Consider the following 21,690-nt stretch of genomic DNA (forward strand, 5'->3'; position numbering starts at 1 on the left):
ATGAGACCATGAAATATGAAGCCAAGCATCATAGTAAAAGTCTATAATGCCAACACGGCTGAGGAAGAAACTATCATGAGTTTGAGGCCTACCTGAACTACATACTGAAATAAAAAAGAGGGACTATATTCAGGCTCTCCCCTAAAAAAATAAAAAAATACGAAGTTTAAAAAAAAAAAAGAGAGGAGGGGGAGAGTTGGGCACCAGTGGCTCACACCTATAATCCTACTCATCAGGAGGTTGAGATCTGAGGATCACAGTTCAGTTCAAAGCTAGCCCGAGAAGGAAAGTCTAGGAGACTCTTATCTCCAACTAACCACCAGGAAACCAGAAGTGTCTCAAGTGATAAAGTGAGCACCCTGAGCTAAAGAGCTCAGGAACAGCACCCAGGCCCTGGCCCTGAGTTCAAGCCCCACAAGGACAAAAAATAATAATAATAATAATAAGCACCTAAACAAATAAAAGGGAAGAGGGGTTAAGGTGGGAGTGACACTGGTCTGGAAATGGTACTCTTCAGTATCACCTCAGTATGTCCAAAACCCCAAACTAAACAAAAAGAAAAAAAAGTCAAGAGTTTGGCCAAGTGTTAAGAGTATGTGCCAGAGTCTGGGTATAATCCCCAGCACCACAAAAAGAGAATAAGCTAGATGCCAGGGCTTATACCTGTAATTCAGTTATTCAGGAGGCTGAGATCCAAGGATCTCGGTTCAAAAGCCAGCCCAGGCAGGAAAGTCCAGAAGACTCTTATCTCCAACTAACCACCAGAAAACCAGAAGTAGTGCAGTGGCTCAAGTGATAAATAGCTCACCTTGAGCTCAAAAGGGCAGGGACAGCACCCAAGCCCAGAGTTAAAGCCCCATGACTGACAAAAACTTGGGACTTACTAGGCTGGCTACATACTGATAAGCCACCTTTTATTGGGTGTTAGTCCTGGGGCTTGCACTCAGTGCCTGGACATGGCTTGAGCTTCCCCCATACCTAGCCACTTTTATCTGGCTTGCAATTCCTGACCTGCCTTTATCAAGCTTTTTTTTTTTTTTGGGGGGGGGGGGCCCGCAGGTCCTGTCGTGGGGCCAGAACTCTGGGTCTGGGCACTGTCCCTCAGCTCTTCAGCTCAAGGCTAGCGTTCTACCACTTGAGACACAGCTCCACTTCCGGTTTTTTTTTCTTTTTGCTTATGTGATGCTGAGGAATGGAACCCAGGGTCTCAGGCATGCAAGACAAGCAAGCGCTCTACCACTGAACCACCTTCCCAACCCTATCAAGCTTCTTAATGTTAGTGAAATGAGAGGTGCACACTACCTCTCCTAGCTTCCCACCCTGGAAGGACCTTTTTTTCCCAGGCTGGCCTGGAACTGCAACCTTGATCTTAGCCACCCATATAGCCTGGGGTAACATTTGTCCCACCAAGCCTAACAATCCAGTGAAAATGGGGCTTTGCTTGGCATGCTTTTCAGCCTAGGCTAGCCTCAAGCCATGATCATCTCAATCTCTGCCTCTTAAAGCAGTTAGGATTACAGGCATAAACCACGAGCACAACTTTCACATCTTAAAAAGAGATTAATCACTGGCACAGGGGTGGCTTACACTCACAGTCCCAATTACTCAGAAGACTTGAGACCGAGCGGATCTAAGTCCAAATATTCTATCTCCAATTACCCAGCAAATGCCACACTTGAGCCATGGTACAAGTTGTAGAGTGCCACTCATGAACAAGAAAGCCAAGGAGGAATATGAGGGGGCCTGAATACAGTGTATTCACATGCATACATACACATAATTAAGAACTTTTATCAAGGGCTGGGAAGGTGGCTCAGTGGTAGAGCACTTGCCTTGCATGCCTGAGGTCCTGGGTTCGATTCCTCAACCCCACATAAGCAAAAAGAAAAAAGCCAGAAGTGGTGCTGTGGCTCAAGTGGTAGAGCGCTAGCCTTGAGCTGAAGAGCTGAGGGACAGCGCCCAGGCCCAGAGGTCAGCCCCAAGACCGGACCCAAAAAAAAAAAGAACTTTTATCAAGTTAGTTTCTTAAAGCATTTGCACATAAGCATTTGCACATAATCTAGTTTTAAACTGTTTTATTTTTATATGCCAAACTAAGTACTTGAATAAAACAGGAAAATATTTTTCCTTTAAAGTTCTAGCATTTACCATTGTATAAATGTAGAGGAAGTGGCACTATAGCTCAAAGTGGTAGAAAAGCTCAGGGACAGAAGCCTGAATACAAGCCCTACAACAGACTACTACTACTACTACTATTACTACTACTACTAATAATAATAATGGCATGATTATAAATGTAGACCCATTTGGCATAGTGGCATACATCTATAATCTTAGCATGACATAGACTGAGGCAAAAAGATTGAGAGTTCCAGGCCAGCCTGATGTATAAAATGAAGCTATCTAAAAATATTAAAAATGAATGAGAAAATATGTGCCAGCTATTCCAGAGGAGGAAAATGAAAGGAACATGGGACATAAAAGCTCATGGCCAGCTTAAGCAACAACTTTTCCAGACTCTATCTCTACCTTATGTGGGACAGGAGGATGAAGGCTGGAGGCTAGCTAAAGTAAACTTACCATGAAACCTAGTTTGAGAAACAAACTAAAGAGCAAAAGGATTGGGACATAGCAATATTGGTAGACACTTATCTAGCACATGGGAAAGATGGGGAGGGGAAAGGGAAGGAGGGAGGGAGAGCTGGCTATTAAAAAAGCAGAAGTAGAGCTGTAGCTTAAGCAGTAGAACATCAGCTTTGAGGGAGGGAAAAGCCAAGCCACAGTGCAAGGCCCTGAGTCAAATCCTAGTAACGAAACCAAATAAATGAACAAAAGTTTATCTTTCAGGGCTGGGCATATGGCTTAGCAGTAGAGTACTTGCGTAGTTAGCATGTATGAAGCCCTGGGTTTGATTCCTCAGTACACAGAAAAGGACTGAAGTGGTGCTGTGGTTCAAGTAGTAGACTGCTAGCTGTGAGCAAAAGCAGCTCAGGGACAGTGCCCAGGCCCTGAGTTCAAGCTCAAGGACTGGCAATTTAGAAAAGTGTATCTGTCAAATTCATCCTATACAATCAGAAAGGAAAAAAAAAAAAAAACCAGAAAACCAGCTCATTACAAACTAAATATAATGTAAATCTAGACACAGTTTAAAAATGACAATCAGTCAGGTGCCAATGGCTCACGTCTATAATCCAACCTATGCAGGAGGCTGAGATCTAAGGATCCCGGTTCAAAGCCAGCCCCGGCCCGGGCAGGAAAGGCCTGAGACTCTCCAATAAACCACCAGAAAACCAGAAGTGGTGCTGTGGCTCAAATGGTAGAGTGCTTGCCTTGAGCTAAAGAGCTCAAGGACAACGCCCAGGCCCAGAATTTAAGTCCCATGACCGATCAAAAAAAAAAAAATTATGCCACGCCTCAGTGCCTCAGAGCACCCAGGCCTAGAGTTCAAGCCCCACGACCAATAAACAAACAATGACAATTACATTTATGACCTCTTTTTTTTATTTTTCACTTAAGGGAAATGCAGTCCCTCACTACAAATTATGCAGTTGACTCCACATTTGGGGAAAACTCACAGCAGTTAGTACATATGGAGCACAATGAACAAGCTTTGCCCTGGGTGGGGGGGAAATCACCTACATACCCATAGTATAATAAATAACAAATGTTTAAGCTCCTTATTACTAGCAAAAGAACATTGGTGCCTTAATGAACTGTTTGGTTCCATAGCTTTTTAAATTTTTTAAAGAATTGTCTTTGTGCCCACCAGGGATGTGTAGGTTCCTTTTAACCAGGCACCACTGGCTCCCTCCCATCTGTAACCGTAGCTACTTAGGAAGCTGAGGTTTGAGGATCATGGTTCAAAGCCAGCCCAAGAAGTTCCAGAGACTCTTTATCTCCAATGCACTATCAATAAGCCAAAACTGGAGTTGTGCTAGAGTTCTAGCCTTGCACACAAAAACAAAAAGGGGAGGGGGTAGGGAGGCATTAGGGACAGCACTCAGGCTCAGAGTTCAAGTCCCAGGACAGGACGATGCGTGCGCACGCATGCTAACAGTCTTACCCAGGAGCCAATAGCTCATGACTGTAACCCTAGCTACTCAGGAGATCTGAGGATCTGAGATCTGAGGATCACAGTTCGAAGCCAACCTAGAAAGCTAAGTCCATGAAAATCTTATCTCCAATTAAGCACCAAAAAAGACAGAAGTGGAGCTAGGCTAGGTCAAAAAAGCTCAGTAACAGTGCCCAAGCCCTAAGATGGCACCATAAAAAAAAAGTATTTTTACTTCCTTCCTCTTTGAGTATTATTTTAATAGCAACAATATCAAGTAAAACACACCAGATACTGAAGTATCAGTATCTGCAACTTCACTATAATGATTAAGAGATTGACAGCCAAAGGGCTACCTATTAGAGTCATGCCTATAATCCTAGCTATTCAGAAGGCTGGATTCTGAGGATTAAGATTTGAAGCCAACTTGGGCAGGAAAGTTCATGGGACTCTTATTTTATTCAGGCCCTAAATTCAAACCTCAGGACCAGTAGACAAAAAAAGATTTTGACAAGAGTATCTACAAAAACATGCTCAAGTCTCCAAGAAATGTCAAATGTTAGGTGAAGAAATCATGAGCAAATGACCGTGTCTTACCTGCCCATGCCATGCATAGTGCAAAATAATGGCAGAATTAGGATGGTTTCCAAGGAATATTGGCATCAGAGTGGAGATGAGTTCATGACGTAGAGTGTGCCAAGAAGTGTTGATTTGGAGTAAGGCCAATACCAGCATGTCTGGACAGTGTTTGATAGGAAAGCCAAAGAGTTGTTTGACTTGTTCATACTGCCCAACTTCTGCAAGCCTAAGCAGAGATTCAATCAAATCCAAGCTCTTCCTAAAAAGAATGAAGGAAAGATACTCTTTCAATGAAAATACTAAGATACAAAGTCTTCTAGGAGTTTTGGGTTCTGATCAAACCCAGGGCTTCATACACGTTTTTGCCCAGTGAAATACACCATTAGACTGAAAACTCAGTCAAAATAAGTGACTACTAGCTAGTAGCACAAACCACATTGCTATTAATAAATTTAAGTTTTGTTTTGTTGTCGGTCGTGGGGCCTGAACTCTGGGCCTAGGTTCTGTCCCTCAGCTCTTCAGCTCAAGGTGAGCGCTCTACGACTTGAGCCACAGCGCCACTTCTGGGTTTTTCTGCTTATATGGTACTGAGGAATCGAACCCAGAGCCTCATGCGTGCAAGGCAAGCACTCTACCAAAGCCACCTTCCCAGGCCCAAATTTAAGTATTTAAATTTACAGTATTTATCTAAAAATTATATACTTTTGAGACTGGTGTAGTTTGGTGTAGAGCACTTGATAGGTACATGTTGGAACCAAGACTGTGAGGAGTGAGGTGAGAATGCTGTTAGACTTCCAAACTAATTTCCAACGCAATCCAAATTAACAGGTAATAATTGATGGAGAGGATACGATACAACCATTGAACATTTGTATAATCATGGATTCACCTACCAGAGATACAAGATTTTAATGACTGGGGTGAAAAAATGGAAACAAATCACAGTTTAGAGCTATTCAAAATTCCAAATTTCATTGCTAGGTATCAGTGGCTCATGTTTGTAAACCTAGCTACTCAGGAGGCTGAGATCTGAAGATTGTGGGTCAGAGCCAAGCCCAAGCAGAAAAATAACATAGAATACTAGAGTCAATTTTTCAAAGAGTTTGGAAAATTATACCCAAAATCCAAAGCCCAACCACTGCTTACTCTTTTTTGTTGGTGTTGGTCCTGAGGCTTGAACTCAGGCCCTGGGTACTGTCCCTATGCTTTTTCACCACTAGCATTCTACCATTTAAGCCATAGCTCCACTTTGAACTTTTTGGTGGTTAACTGGAGATTAGAATTAGACTCTCATGAACTTTCCTGGCTGGGATGACTTTAAACCACAACCTTCAGATGCTAGCTTCTTAAGTAGCTAGGCGAAAACCACTGAAGCCCAGGTACTGCCTATTCCTATACATACAATGTTCATTACACTTCCTAAGTTAAACAGCAGCTATGGAGACAATCTAGCCAGCAAATCCTAAGACATTTAACTATGTAACCCTTTACAGAAAAAAGTTAACATCTGGCAAGGAGCCAGCAGTGGCTCATACCTATAATCTTAGCTACTCAGGAGGCTGAAATTTGAGGATCGCAGTTCAAAGCCAGCCAGGGCAGAAAAAGTTTGTGACATTCTCATCTTCCATTAACCAGCAGAAAACCCAAACTGACGCTGTGGCTCAAGTGGCAGAGTGCTCACCTTGAGCTGAAGAGACCACAGGGACAGTGCCCAAGCCCAGAGTTCAAGCCCCATGACCGACCAAAAAACAAAACAAAACAAAAACTACCGCCTTTTTAGCAATACAGGATTTTCTTTTTTTTTTTTTTTTTTGTCGGTCGTGGGACTTGAACTCTGGGCCTGGGTGCTGTCCCTCAGCTCTTCAGCTCAAGGCGAGTGCTCTACCACTTGAGCTACAGCGCCACTTCGGTTTTCTGGTGGTTTATTGGAGATAGGAGTCTCACGGTTTCTCCTGCCCGGGCTGGCTTTGAACCACGATCCTCATATCTCAGCCTCCTGAGTAGCTAGGATTACAGGCGTGAGCCACCAGCGCCTGGCGCAATACAGGATTTTAAGCTGCTCTACACTGTTTAATGATGGAGTAAGCATCCTAGGAAAGCATACAGTTAGTTGAACCTCTCATCCATAGAGGATTAGCTGCAGGACCTGCTCAAATAACAAAATCTAAATCTTAAGCATGCTCAAAAGTACCTTATACAAATGAAATGGTCTAATTTTTTTTTTTTTTGGTCGGTCATGGGGCTTTAAGTCTGGGCCTGGGTCCTGTCCCTGAGCTCTTCAGCTCAAGGCTACTAGCACTCCACCACTTGAGCCATAGTGCGACTTCTGGCTTTTTCTGCTTATATGGTGCTAAGGAATCAAACCCAAGGCCTCATGTATGCAAGGCAAGTACTCTACCACTGAGCCATCTTCCCAGTCCAAAAATGGTCTAATCTTGACCCATTCCTACACAATTAATAATCATCATCTAATCATCTAATAATCTAAATCATCTAATAATCATCATCTGCTTCAATGTAAATGCCATGTAAGGTGTTGTTACAATATACTGCTTAGGGAATAATTAGGAAAAAGACTGCATATGTGTGGTACAGGTGCATTTTTCTTTTGAAAGACTATATAGATAGTTCAATCTATATATATGTAAACTAAATTTGGAGAGCTGACTATAATCACAAACAAAGTGAAGAAACATTACAAACCAAGCACTAGTGGATCACTCCTGTAATCCTAGCTGCTCAGGAGTCTGAGTATTGAGGAGTGTGATTCAAAGGCAGCCAGGGTGACAGTGAAAAATCTCTGTATGTCATATCTCCAATTAACTACCAAAAAGCCAGAAATAAAGCTGTGGCTCAAGTGGTAGAATGCTAACCTTAAGTGAAAAAGCAAAAGGAGCCGGGCGCTGGTGGCTCACGCCTGTAATCCTAGCTACTCAGGAGGCTGAGATCTGAGGATCGTGGTTCAAAGCCAGCCCTGGCACGAGAGACCGTGAGACTCCTATCTCCAATAAACCACCAGAAAACTGGAAGTGGCGCTGTAGCTCAAGTGGTAGAGCACTCACCTTGAGCTGAAGAGCTGAGGGACAGCGCCCAGGCCCAGAGTTCAAGTCCCATGACCGACCCAAAAAAAAAAAAAAAAAAGGAAAAGCAAAAGGACAGTACCAGATCCCTGAGTTCAAACCTCAGGACCCACACACACACACCAAAAAAAAATGTTATGAAATATATGCCTTATCCCAGAGTCATGTATGACTACAACAAAGATGGAAGGAAGTGCTTTCACTGTCCTTATAAATCCAGATAAAGCATTCTAGGTGAATATTCATCTAGACATTGGTCAGAATAAGATTCTTCCAGAAATTTGGAACTGGAACCCAGACAAACTAGTTAGCTTAGTTGAAAATAAGTGCATAATAAATTGAACATCTTGGGGAACTTACAAAGGACAGAAAGCAAGCAAAAATACAAGGAAAAAACTGTTAACAGTAAGTGGGAACCACAAACCTCAGTCCAATATTTGAGTTTCAAGTTTTTGATGTTAGAAAGTAATACAAACAAACAAACAAAAAAAAGCAGCAGCAGCAGCAAGACACCATTAGCTTACACCTATAATCCTAGCTACTCAGGAGGCTGAAATCTGAGAGTCTGCTGAGATCTGAGAATCGCAGGTCAAAGCCAGCCCAGGCAGGAAAGTCAGTGAGACTCTTTAACTCCAATTAACCACTAGAAAACCAGAAGTGGTGCTGTGGCTCAAGTGGTAAAACGCTCGCCTTGAGTTGAAGAACTCAGGATAGCAACCAGGCCCAGAGTTCAAGCCCCATGACCAACAAAAACAAAAGAAGAAAGGTAATATGTAATATCAATACGACACTACTATAAAAGAGGAGATATAACTAGTGATGAAATATCCTTTATAAAAAATTAAGAAAAAACACTAAAAATAGTGAGATTTTTTTGTTTTTTTGGTCGGTCGTAGAGCTTGAACTCTGGGCTTGGGCGCTGTCTCTACGCTCTTCAGCTCAAGGCGAGCGCTCTACCGCTTGAGCCACAGCGTCACTTCCGGTTTTCTAGTGGTTTTATTGGAGATAAGAGTCTCATGAACTTTCCTGCCCAGGCTGGCTTTGAACCGTGATTCTCAGATCTCAGCCTCCTGAGTAGCTAGGATTACAGGTATGACCAACCAGCGACCGGCTAAAAATACTGTTTCTTAAATCTACTATGTACATGGTCACTATTTATCTTTTATATTTCCAATAGCAGACATGATCCCTTAAATAAAACCCAGTCCACAGTATTACCAAGTGGCAATTTCTCGATTGTCATCCTCTGGTGGTGCTTTCAGAATATCAGTGGCAACAGTGTGACAGGGATAGTCAGCAAAACAGAAGATCTCTGGATTTATGAGGGAATGTTGAATAAAGGAGAGCTGAAACAAAGAAAAAGTCAAATAATTATGATGGTATAAAAACTTGAAACACTTTTATCAGGCAAGTCTCAATTATTAGAAATTTTCCTTTAAATTCAGAATGACTGCTGTAAGCCACTGGCTCACATCCTAGCTACTCGGGAGGCTAAAATTTGAGGATCACTTCTTGCCCAAGAAAGAAGTCCATGAGGGCTGGGAAGGTGGCTCAGTGGTAGAGCGCTTGCCTTGCATGCCTGAGGCCCTAGGTTCGATTCCTCAGCACCACATAAGAAAAAAGAAAAAAGCCGGAAGTGGCGCTGTGGCTCAAGTGGTAGAGCGCTAGCCTTGAGCTGAAGAGCTGAGGGACAGCGCCCAGGCCCAGAGTTCAGGCCCCACGACCGGACCCAAAAAAAAAAAAAAAAGAAAGAAGTCCATGACACTCTTATTTCCAATTAACCACCAAAAAGCCAAAAGTGGAGCTGTGGCATAAGTGACAGAGTAGTAGAGCACTAGCCTTGAGGAAAACAGCTCAAGGATAATAAATAGCTCCCAGGCCCTGAGTCCAATCCTAGGAGACATATATACATATATACATAAATACATACATACATGCATGCATACACACACACAAATTAGCTGTCTTTCGAAAACTAAGCACTTCAGAAAGATGAAATTATTTAAGAGATGACCATTAAAAGTAGGTCTGTTAGTCTTATTCCTTTGAGGAGTAACTCTAAATACACACATTCAATAACATTTGATTTGCTAACCTATACAAAACAAATTTGCCTTTATAAAAATTTCAGTCAATGGGTAGATGGCACCTATATAAGAAATAATTCCTGGGGCTGGGAAAGTGGCTCAGTGGTAGAGTGCTTGCCTTGCATGCCTGAGGCCCTGGGTTCGATTCCTCAGCACCACATAAGCAAAAAGAAAAAAGCCGGAAGTGGCTGTGGCTCAAGTGGTAGAGCCCTAGCCTTGAGCTGAAGAGCTGAGGGACAGCGCCCAGGCCCAGAGTTCAGGCCCCACGACCGGACCCAAAAAAAAGAAAAAGAAAAAAGAAATAATTCCTGGTGCTGAGAATGTGGCTTGGTGGTAGAGTGCTTGCCTAGGATGCATGAAGCCCTAGGTTTGATTCTTCAATACCACATAAACAAAAAAGGCCAGAAGTGGCGCTGTGGCTCAAGTGGTAGAGTGATAGCCTTGTGCAAAAGCAGCTCAGGGACAGTGCCCAGGACTGGCAGGCAAGCAAGCAAGCAAGCAAGTGAGGGGGAGGGGGGGGTGGGGGGGGGGAGAGAGGGAGGGAGGGAGGGAGAGAGAAAAAGAAAGAAAGAAAGAAAGAAAGAAAGAAAGAAAGAAAGAAAGAAAGAAAGAAAGAAAGAAAGAAAGAAAGAAAGAAAGAAAGAAAGAAAGAAAGAGTTCCTATTCCTCCCCTACCAGTTAATAGCCATCTACTTACCTGGCCTTCTGCATGTTTCCAAGGTCTATATATGAAGTCTACAGGGAACACTTCCATACCCAAACCCCTCTGAATGCCATAAACCACATTATGAAGTCCTTTACTGTCACGAATCTGAAATCCAGGATGATCTAGTTCGTAAGTTACCTCCTTGAAATTCAAACTCGGGTTCTAATAAAACAAAAGAATTTCAAAAGTTTAGCAAATTATGCAAATGACACTTTTTACAAAGGGCCAGTCTAAAACTAAATTTCAAATCAAGACTTTCTACTTGGGTGGAATGAGCTCAATGGTAGAGCATCTGCTTAACATGTAAGATATCCTAGATCCATCTCCATACAAACATGCACCCTTCATCCTTTCCCCTACCTCGTCTTAATATTAAAAAAGAGAAGAAGCACAAGTTGTCATGTCAAAAACGAACTTTACAATTTGGGGGGGGGGGGGAGGATTGGGTGGGGAGGGTAAACAAAGGAGGAGGCTACAATGCTTGATAAGAAATGTACTCACTATCTTGCCCATGTAATTGTAACCCCTCTGTACAGTATTTTCACAATTAAAAAAAAAAAAAAGAAGATTTTTGAGACATTACCCAGCATTTTTTAAAGTTTCAAGGCTATGCTGGGCGCCAGTGACTCAAGCCTATAATCCTAGCACTCAGGAGGCTGAGATCGGAGGATTATGGTTTAAAGCCAGCCCAGGCAGGAAAGTCCGTGAGACTCCTACCTCCAATAAACCACTCAGAAAACCAGAAGTGGTACTGTAGCTCAAGTTGTAGAGCACTCACCTTGAGCTGAAGAGCTGAGGGACAGTGCCCAGGCCCAGAGTTCAAGCCCCACAACCAACGAAATAAAATTATATGTAATCCAAGCACTTGGAAAGCTGTGACAAGAGGATCATAGGTCTGAGACCAGCACTATTACAATGAGCTACATCCCAGCTCGGAGAGGGAGAGAGAGGGAGAGAGAGGGAGAGAGAGGAGAGAGAGAGAGAGAGAGAGAGAGAGAGAGAGAGAGAGAGAGAGAGGGAGAGGGAGAGGGAGAGGGAGAGGGAGAGAGAGGGAGAGAGAGGGAGAGAGAGGGAGAGAGAGGGAGAGAGAGGGAGAGAGAGGGAGAGAGAGGGAGAGAGAGGGAGAGAGGGAGAGAGAGGGAGAGAGAGGGAGAGAGAGGGAGAGAGGGAGAGGGAGAGGGAGAGGGAGAGAGAGAGAGAGAGAGAGAGAGAGAGAGAGAGAGAGAGTGTTTTTTTTTTTTGGGGGGGGGTCGGGCTGAGACAGTATCTTGGCTACATCCCTTAGGTTGGTTTGTCACTTTCTGAGTAGCCCAAGCTGGCTTAAGAACTCACAATTTTCCTGCCTCAGCTTCTAGAAAGCAAGGACTACACATATGCATCAATACATAAAGTCCAAGTATGAAATTTTTTGTCTATTTTGGTCGGCTGTGGGACTTGAACTTGGGACCTGGGTGCTGTCTTGAGCTCTTTTGCTCAACACTGGCACTCAACCACTTCCAGTGGTCTGATGGTTTAGCTGAAGAAGAGAGTCTCATGAGCCGGGCGCTGGTGGCTCACGCCTGTAATCCTAGCTACTCAGGAGGCTGAGATCTGAGGATCGCGGTTCAAAGCCAGCCCGGGCAGGAGAGGCCGTGAGACTCCTATCTCCAATAAACCACCAGAAAACCGGAAGTGGCGCTGTAGCTCAAGTGGTAGAGCGTTCGCCTTGAGCTGAAGAGCTGAGGGACAGCGCCCAGGCCCAGAGTTCAAGCCCCATGACGGACAACAAAAAAAAAAAAAAAGAGTCTCATGGACTTTCCTGCCTGGGCTGGCTTTGAAATGCTGAGTAGCTAGGATTACAAGTGTGAGCCACCAGCACCTGTCTTAATATCACTTAGGTTTCTTCAACAAGAGTGAAGATTTACAAGTCAATGCACTATCCTCTTCTAAGAAAAGTTTACCAATCCTTTTTTCATTCTTCTATGTTCTTGTTAAGTATTTCATCATTTAATAGAAGTGCTCTGCTTATTGAGAGCCATTACTTAACTGTAGATAGTCTGAACACGGAAGCAGTCAAAATAAATGTGAAATTTTATTGCCCCTTGCCACCATAGAACTTCTGTTAGGTAAAACTTTTTTTTTTTTTTGGTCTGGTCATGGGGCCTGAACTCTGGGCCTGGGCGCTGTCCCTCAGCTCTTCAGCTGAAGGCTAGCACTCTACCACTTGAGCCACAGCACCACTTCCGGCTTTTTTCTTTTTGCTTATGTGGTGCTGAGGAATTGAACCCAGGGCCTCATGCATGCAAGGCAAGCGCTCTACCACTGAGCCACCTTCCCAGCCCCGGTAAAACTTTTCTTTATCCACAATTCATTCATTCATTCCTCCCTTTTCAATAATTCTTCAGTCATTACTTTCTAAACAAATAAGCTCATCTCATCCCCTAAAAAGCCGTCACATATCATCTCACAATTCACCTCAGCAGTGCTACTCAAAATTATAAGGCATCACCCCCAGTAAGATGCTTGAATCGGATTCTATACTGTTTTATATATCCAATTAACCTGATGTTCACTGGTTTTCCAGCCATAAGATTACAATATTAGGGCTGGGAAGGTGGCTCAGTGGTACAGCACTTGCCTTGCATGCCTGAGGCCCGGGTTCGATTCCTCAGCACCACATAAGACAGCGCCCAGGCCCAGGCCCAGAGTTCAGGCCCCACGACCGGACCAAAAAAAAAAAAAAAAAAAAAAAAAGATTACAAAATTACAAAAGACTGCTGCTTATTTGGCTGGGCATGTGACTTATAAAAACTGGTTTTGTTTTGGGTACATCATACTAATATCATGATTAAAAATATAGGATTGCCAGGCATCGGTGGCTCATGCCTATAGTCCTAACTACTCAGAAGGCTGAGTGCTGAGGATCTCAGTTCAAACCCAGCCTAGTCGTGGGGCTTGAACTCTGGGGGTTGGGCGCTGTCCCTGCCCTCTTCAGCTCAAGGCAAGTGCTTTACCACTTGAGCCACAGCGCCACTTCCGGTTTTCTAGTGGTTTTTATTGGAGATAAGAGTGTCATGGACTTTCTTGCCTGGGCTGGCTTTGAACCTCGATCCTCAGATCTCAGCCTCCTAAGTAGCTAGGATTACAGGCGTGAGACACTAGTGCACAGCTTTGAGACTCTTATCTCCAATAAACCACCAGAAAACCAAAAGTGGTGCTGTGGCTCAAGTGGTAGAGCTCTTGCCTTGACCTGAAGAGCTGAGGGACAACGCTCAGGCCCAGAGTTCAAGACCTATGATCAACAAATATATATATATATATATATATATATATATATATATATATATATATATATATATATATGATTTCATGAACTTACCAGTTCATATATGATTGCATGAACTTACCAGTTCCTTAAGAACATCAATCAAGACTTCCACGTTCCATGTGTGTGCCTGTGCTCCATCACTTTTATCTTTTCCATCACTCCAGATTCCACTGCCAGGAGCAGAGATACTCTGTAGAGGTAAAACTTAAAATTAAATTTAAAACTCAAAATTAAACCATTTAATGGTTGGCTCTGGCTGATATGACAATCAATCCTGCTGTAAGTAAAATATAGAAAGCAGGACATTAACTCACTTTGTAAAATGGCTGAATTCAACAAACCTGTAATGGAATACCATCTGTTAATCCTGAATGAGTTCGAGCCATCATTCCCAAAACCCTGGCAACCTGGGCAGCTGTGACCTCCCGAACACCGAACTGCATGATTATATTCCGACATTCTTCAATACTGAAACAGAAATATAATTTTTAAAAAACACTACTACTCTCAAATACCAAGATAAAGAAATGTTAACATAAATAAAAATATAAAAATTACCCACTCGGATTTTTTTTTTTGGTTTTTGGTCAGGGGCTTGAACTCTGGGCCTGGGTGCATCCCTTAGCTCTTTAGCTCAAGGCTAGTGTTCTACCACTTGAGCCACGGGGCCACTTCTGGCTTTTTCGGTTTATGTGGTGCTGAGGAATTGAACCCAGGGCCTCATGCATGTGAGGCAAGCATTCTACCATTGAGCCACCTTCCCAGTCCCACCCACTTGATTTTGTTCCCCCCAGTCCTTGGGCTTGAATTCAGGGCCAGGGCACTGTCCCTAAGCTTCTTTGTACTCAAAGCTAGCACTCTACCACTTGACTCAGAGTGCTACTTCTGGCTTTTTCTAAGTAGTTTATTGGAGATAAAAATCTTACATACTAGCCGGGCGCTGGTGGCTCATGCCTGTAATCCTAGCTACTCAGGAGGCTGAGATCTGAGGATCACAGTTCAAATCAGCCCGGGCAGGAGAGACCGTGAGACTCTTATCTCCTATAAACCACTAGAAAACCAGAAGTGATGCTATGGCTCAAGCGGTAGAGTGCTCACCTTGAGATGAAGAGCTATGTATGGGACAGTCAGTGCCCAGGCCCAGAGTTCAAGCCCCACAACCGACAAAAAATAATAATAATAATAATCTCAGTCTTTTTGCCTGGGCTTGGCTTGGAACCTGATCCTCAGATCTCAGCCTCCTGAATAGCTAGGATTACAGGTGTGAGCCACTTGTGCCCAGCAGAATTACCCACTTTAATAGGAGAACAGCAAAAGTACAAACTACCAATGGCAAAAAATGAAGCCAATAATGATACTTCTCACAATGAAACAAAAGTATATCCAATTTTCACTGTGAATCAAGTTACTTTTTACATAAGTTGAAAAGAACCTGAAAATGCATGCTTTTTCAGTTTCCATCTAAAAGTAACTTAAAAGTGAATACATATATGAGGGTCTCACAAACAAACATTTGATATCTAAGAGGGACTTGTATAAACGCTTTTAAAACACTACAAATTACACTTAAACCCAAACCAAAGCCTATCAATGCCCTTAATTATATACTCAAGAGAAAAAAAAAAAATTAATTCCATTACATCAGACACAAGTACAGCTACTATTAATAATAGTTTTCAAAGTCTTTCCCCCCCACCCCAAGGTTTCTTTTGATGACTGGCAAGTAAAAATTACCTAGCAGGCTGAGTCATACCATGACTACAACAGGTCAACTCACACTTTACCTCTCAGTGCCTTCATTGCTCTACTTGGAAGGTCATATAGTGAAGCAGAAAAGGAAAGACATGAAAGTATAGTGAGGATACTGAGGGTAGGGAATAGGAAAGAAAAAATTAGATACTAAGTATAAAATGATATTAAGTTCTGTAACTCTTGCCTACACCTGTCTTCCTCCCCAAAAGCTAAATTATGCCTATCTTGGTAACTAGGCCTAAAGCCTTGATTCCTAATTTGAGAAAGTGGTCAAGACAGATAGAAATTTAACCCTCTCAGGATGTTTACAGCTGACACCAACACTAGTATGTGGAAAATTAAAATGTAGAAACAAAAATTGTTTTAAAGAATTACATATTGTTTGCCACACGAATAATCAGAACTTTAACATATTTTACTACTAACCTTGCACAAAAACCGTAGCCTACTTCTTGCATGAAATCAGCCAAAGAACTCTCCATCATGGTTTTAGCTACCCCTCCAGAATCAGGCAGGATCCTGTCCATTAGAATGTCCCGTTTTTCAGGATATAAAAGTGGTGCAAGCACCACAGGACAGCGTTCTTGGGGAAAATCTGAGGGAATAAAAAGGATACAACTGCTATACAGATTAAAAACCACCAGGGGCTAAGGGTTTAAGTTAACTCAGTGACTTCAGTGGTAGAGAACTTTCCTGACATGGGCATAGCCCCAGATTCACCAAGAATTTTATTTAAAAAAACAACAAAACAAAACACATTGAGAATCTTCCAAACCCAATTCAACCCAAAAATTAAAATTCAAAGTAAAGTTTAATTTTGGCAACCAACTAATCTACATTACGACTTTATATTAATTCTAGAATTTGAATTTGAATTCATGGAGGGCCTAGGCACTGTCCCACTTTGAGCCACAAATTCACTTCCAGTTTAGTGGTGGTTAATAGGATATGTAAATCTCAGACGTTCCTGCCTGGGCTGGCTCTGAACTGTAATCCTCAGATCTTAGCCTCCTAAGTCGCTAGAATTACAGGCGTAAACCACCAGTACCCAGACAAAATTTGAATTTTTATGTCACAAAAATTACCTATGTGAGTTGGGCACCAGTGGCTCACGCATGTAATCCTAACTACTCAGGAGGCTGAGATCTGAAAATCGTAGTTCCAAGCCAGCCTGGACAGGAAAGTCCATGAGACTCTTATCTCCAATAAACCACCAGAAAACCAGAAGTGGTGCTGTGGCTCAAGTGGTAGAGAGCTACCCAAAGGAGGGGAAGGCGACAACAACAACGACGACGACGACAACGACATTACCTATGTGTATATTTTTTTAACTATTCACCTAAGGACTCAAGTATCTATCAATTCACAGCCTAGTGATTAAATTGTCACAACAGAATAATCAATTCCCAAAAAAAGGCATCAGAAACAGTGTATAAAAACCTGTTGCATGACAGGCACAGGTGGCTCACAGCTGTAATCCTAGCTACTCAGGGCTGAGATCTGAGGATCACGGTTCAAACCCACCCGAGGCAGGAACATCTGTGAGACTCATCACCAGTGAACCACCAGAAAACCAGAAGTGGTGCTGTGGCTCCAGTGTTAGAACACCAGTGGCTCACGCCTGTAATCCTAGCTACTCAGGAAGCTGAGCTCTGCAGTTCAAAGTCAGCCCAGGCAGGAAAGCCCAGGAGACTCTCATCTTCAATTAACCACCAGAAAAAGCAGAAGTAGAGTTGAGCTCAGGGACAGTACCCAGGCCCTGAGTCCAGGAGCCATGACTGACCTCCCCACCCCCAAAAAAATGCACTCATTACTTAAGTTATATAACTGTAATCCCTCTATATATCTCCTTTATAATTTTTAATTATGAAAAGAATGTACCCTTTACCTGACTTATGTAACCACAACCCTTTGTAAAAGGCAATTGAAAATTTTTCTGAATCTCTTTCAGCTAAGCACTGCCAGCTCAAACCTGTAATCCTAACTACTCAGGAAAGTGAAATCTGAGAGTCCTGGTTCAACACTAGCTCAGACAAGAAACTCTTTAAGACTCTTATCTCCAATTAACCATCAACAAACCAGAAGTACAGCTGTAGCTCAAGCAGTTTAGTGCTTAAACTTGAGCAAAAAAACTCAGGGATAGTACTCAGGTCCTGAGTTCAAGCCCTGGAACTAACACCAAAACAATAAAAAGAATGTTTCTTGGGGCTGGGAAGGTGGCTCAGTGGTAGAGTGCTTGCCTTGCATGCCTGAGGCCCTGGGTTCCATTCCTCAGCACCACATAAGCAAAAAGAAAAAAGCCGGAAGTGGCGCTATGGCTCAAGTGGTAGAGTGTTAGCCTTGAGCTGAAGAGCTGAGGGACAGGGCCAGGCCCAGAATTCAGGCCCCAGAACTGGACCCAAAAAAAAAAAAAAGGTATGTTTCTTGCCATCACTAAGAAATGTAATGAAGTTTAAAATTAAGCTATAGAAATAGGGAACAGACAAAATTAACACTGAGATAGGATGTCACTCCTTCATAGGATAATTTCAGAAGAGAACAGTTTTTCTCTCCAAAATGATTTACCTTGTCATTACAATGCCCACATGAAGGAAGTAATATAATGTAAAAAACGTGACCAACTTTCTAAGCAGCCTAACACTACAAAGGAGTCTCCCTAAGGGAGTGGGGAGGGCGGGAGTCATCCCAGAAAGACTACAGAAAATATTCCAAGTCTTATCTGGATTCTACTTCCATAGCAAAGATTACTGATGAAGTTAAGTTCATCTAATACTTGTTTATGAGAGCTCGGTCTCTTTTATATTTTAATTTAAAAACTCTATAGAATTAGGAAAATAAGGGGCTGGAAAGGTGGCTCAGTAGTAGAGTACTTGCCTCACATGTATAAGGCCCTGGGTTCAATTCCTCAGTGGCCACTGTGGCTCAAGTGGTAGAGCGCTAGCCTTGAGCTGAAGAGCTCAATGACAGTGCTGAGGCTGAGTTCAAGCCCCACAACCGACCAAAAAAAAATAAATATATTAGGAAAATAAGAAATAAGTAAATTTTTCTTTGCTAATTTTCTAACATTCTAGTATAGGTGATATCAGATCTTTAAAGAATTTCTTACCTCTGCGCAGAGTCTTAAGAAAAGCGTCTATCTGTTCCTGTCCAACTCCAAATGCTCCCTTCTGCCCAAAAAGGAGATGGGAGAGGAGGAGGTGTAGGACCTCTATTGCTATATCTTGGAAGCCACCTTCTTGATTTCCACTGACGTCTGCGTCTATGTAAGAACGCAGAAGATCTGGAAGCTTCTGTTTAATAAATTGGGCAGCTAGAAATCAAGTAAACCAAACACCATAAGTTATTTATGGACCATGTATGTAAAAATTCACATACTCTTAATATATACAGATATGCTTTTTCTTTCACCAAGTCATAATTTAGCTAATACAGTTACAGGTCTATTTCAGAGACACAAAAAGACTAAGCCATGTATACTGCCACATGCCTATAATCTTAGTGATCAGGATAAATTAGGTTGGTGAATTTGAGGCCAACAAGGGCTACATAGCAAGAATCTCCAACCACCCACCCCTCAAAACAAAACCCCTCAAAACTGAGGATAAGCTGGGCGCCGGCAGCTTATACCTATAATCCTAGCTACTCAGGAGGCTGAGCTATGAGGATTGCAGTTCAAAGCCAGCCAGGGCAGGAAAGTCTGTGAGACTTTTATCTCCAATTAACCACCAGAAAACTGGAAGTGGCACTGTAGCTCAGTGCTTATCTTGAGCTGAAGAGCTGAGGGACAGATCTCAGCCCCAGAGTTCAAGCCCCATGACAGACACCCCGCCCAAAAAAAGAGGAGGGAGCAGAGACTAACTACAACTGACTGAATGGGTGTTTTACAGGATGAAAAGATTAAGATCAATTATATAATAATGTGAATATATGGTTACAGTGTGGCTGGCTCAATGGAAGAGTGTAAAACTAAAGTTTATATCCATAGCTCCTTCCCCCTCCAAAAAAGAAACAAAGCTATGAGAGCAAATTTTGTATTGTGCTATTAAAACAAAAAAGAAAAAAAAAAACTTAAGATTAATCTTATGCTTGGAGCAAAGTGACTTACCAAAACCTCGGAGATCTGAACTGGAAGAATTCAAGAGGGCAAGGCCAAAAATTACCTGAAATAATAAGTATTACATTAAAGCCAGGTGATTATTTATAACTCTAGCCCTACAACTCTTTTTCTTAAACCACTTACCTCTTGTACTTTGCTTAACTTGAGAACTTTACTCAGCTGGGCAAACAGGTGAGGTGCAGGCTTTAAACTCTAAAACAAACCAAATTATATTTTAAAACAATGGTTTAAGAAGTTTTTAAAATCAGCATACCCATGTATGACACTATATGCTAAGCAACATAATCCTTTAGTGCTACTAGAAGCAATATATCATATCCTAAACTATTTACAAACTTAAGCTTTCATTTGAACTGTTTTTAGCATGATTCTATTTATTATCAAATGAACTGCCCTGATTTGTCAGAATGCTACAAAAAAATTCCAAAGTAATTATTGAAAATTTTTAAACTAAGTTATTACTTTCATTAAGAAAGGAAGATGAGGGGCTGGGAAGGTGGCTCAGTGGTAGAGCACTTGCCTTGCATGCATGAGGCCCTGGGTTCGATTCCTCAGCACCACATAAGCAAAAAGAAAAAAGCCGGAAGTGGCACTGTGGCTCAAGTGGTAGAGTGCTAGCCTTGAGCTGAAGAGCTGAGGGATAGCGCCCAGGCCCAGAGTTCAGGCCCCATGACCGGACCCAAAAAAAAAAAAAAAAAAAAAAAGCGTTGGTCAGGGGCTGGGAAGGTGGCTCAGTGGTAGAGCACTTGCCTTGCATGCATGAGGCCCTGGGTTCAATTCCTCGGCACCACATAAGCAGAAAAAAAAAAAGACAGAAGTAGCGCTGTGGCTCCAGTGGTAGAGCACTAGCCTTGAGCTGAAGAGCTGAGGGACAACGCCCAGGCCCAGAGTTCAGGCCCCACAACCGGACCCAAAAAAAAAAAAAAAAGGAAGATGAGGCTGGGTGCCAGTGGCCTATGCCTGTGATCCTAAGCTACTCAGGAGGCTGAGACTTGAGGATCGAGGTTCAAAGCCAGCCCAGGCAGGAAAGTCTAGGAGACTCTTATCTCCAATTAACCACCAGAAAACCAGAAATGTTGCCATGGCTCAAGTGGTAGAGCACTCGCCTTGAGCTGAAGAGCTGAGGGACAACACCCAGGCCCAGAGTTCAAGCCCCACAACTGACTAAAATAAAAAGAAAGGGAAGTGATATTCTAGAGAGGTTACCAGCAAACATCTTTAACCCAGCACTTGGGAGCCAGAAGTAGAAGAACCAAGAGTTTGAAGTCTACTTGGGCAAATTAACAAGAAAGACCCTGTCTCAAAAATGGAAGAGCAAGCTATCCCAGTCTTAGGACTACTTAGATAAAAATAATACCAACCTTCTGGTAGTGCAATGGATTATCAATGGCATATGACAATGTCGAGATAAAATTTGGCTTTGTAATCAGCGACGCACACTCCTGAATCAGAAACTGTGTCTTTAAAAATTAAAAAAAAAAAGAAAGAATTGTTATTAGCACTGACTGATCATCACCTTACACAAATAAAGCACAGGATCTCAAAACATTAAAGAACAATTTCATACTGCATACTATTTATCAAAATCAATTCTATGAAAATAAATTTTTTTAAATGAGCCATTATCTTAACTGTAAGTTATTAACTGAAAGAAGCCAATCTGGAAAGGCTATACCTTATGATTCCAACTATAGAGCTTTCTATAAAAGGAAAAACAGTGGTGACAATAAAACATTAGGGCTAAGCCGGGCGCTGGTGGCTCACGCCTATAATCCTAGCTACTCAGGAGGCTGAGATCTGAGGATCGCGGTTCAAAGCCAGCCCGGGCAGGAGACACCGTGAGACTCCTATCTCCAATAAAACCTCCAGAAAACCGGAAGTGGCGCTGTAGCTCAAGTGGTAGAGCGCTTGCCTTGAGCTGAAGAGCTAAGGGACAACGCCCAGGCCCAGAGTTCAAGCCCCACGACCGACAAAAAAAAACAAAAAACAAAAAAAAAAAAAACATTAGGGC

At 42.5% G+C, this 21,690-nt stretch overlaps 1 protein-coding gene across 10 annotated transcripts in view; it reads right to left on the reverse strand.

Moving 5' to 3' along the window:
- Cnot1 (CCR4-NOT transcription complex subunit 1) overlaps positions 1–21,690 on the reverse strand; it is a 98,815-nt gene that overhangs the window by 53,603 nt on the left and 23,522 nt on the right. For all 10 annotated transcript variants that reach the window (XM_069992438.1, XM_069992433.1, XM_069992435.1 and 7 more), the window contains exons 4-13: positions 21,041–21,139; positions 19,803–19,871; positions 19,668–19,722; positions 18,669–18,872; positions 15,989–16,157; positions 14,152–14,278; positions 13,890–14,000; positions 10,495–10,665; positions 8,929–9,056; positions 4,649–4,889 (exon numbers count right to left, since the gene is read on the reverse strand). In XM_069992438.1, the coding sequence (XP_069848539.1) occupies positions 4,649–4,889; positions 8,929–9,056; positions 10,495–10,665; positions 13,890–14,000; positions 14,152–14,278; positions 15,989–16,157; positions 18,669–18,872; positions 19,668–19,722; positions 19,803–19,871; positions 21,041–21,139 (1,374 nt within the window). The remainder of the gene's footprint in view (positions 1–4,648; positions 4,890–8,928; positions 9,057–10,494; positions 10,666–13,889; positions 14,001–14,151; positions 14,279–15,988; positions 16,158–18,668; positions 18,873–19,667; positions 19,723–19,802; positions 19,872–21,040; positions 21,140–21,690) is intronic.

The sequence above is a fragment of the Dipodomys merriami genome, unplaced genomic scaffold (assembly GCF_024711535.1).
Source record: "Dipodomys merriami isolate MVZ:Mamm:240054 unplaced genomic scaffold, mDipMer1.0.p SCAF_41, whole genome shotgun sequence".
NCBI classification, from domain to species: domain Eukaryota; kingdom Metazoa; phylum Chordata; class Mammalia; order Rodentia; family Heteromyidae; genus Dipodomys; species Dipodomys merriami.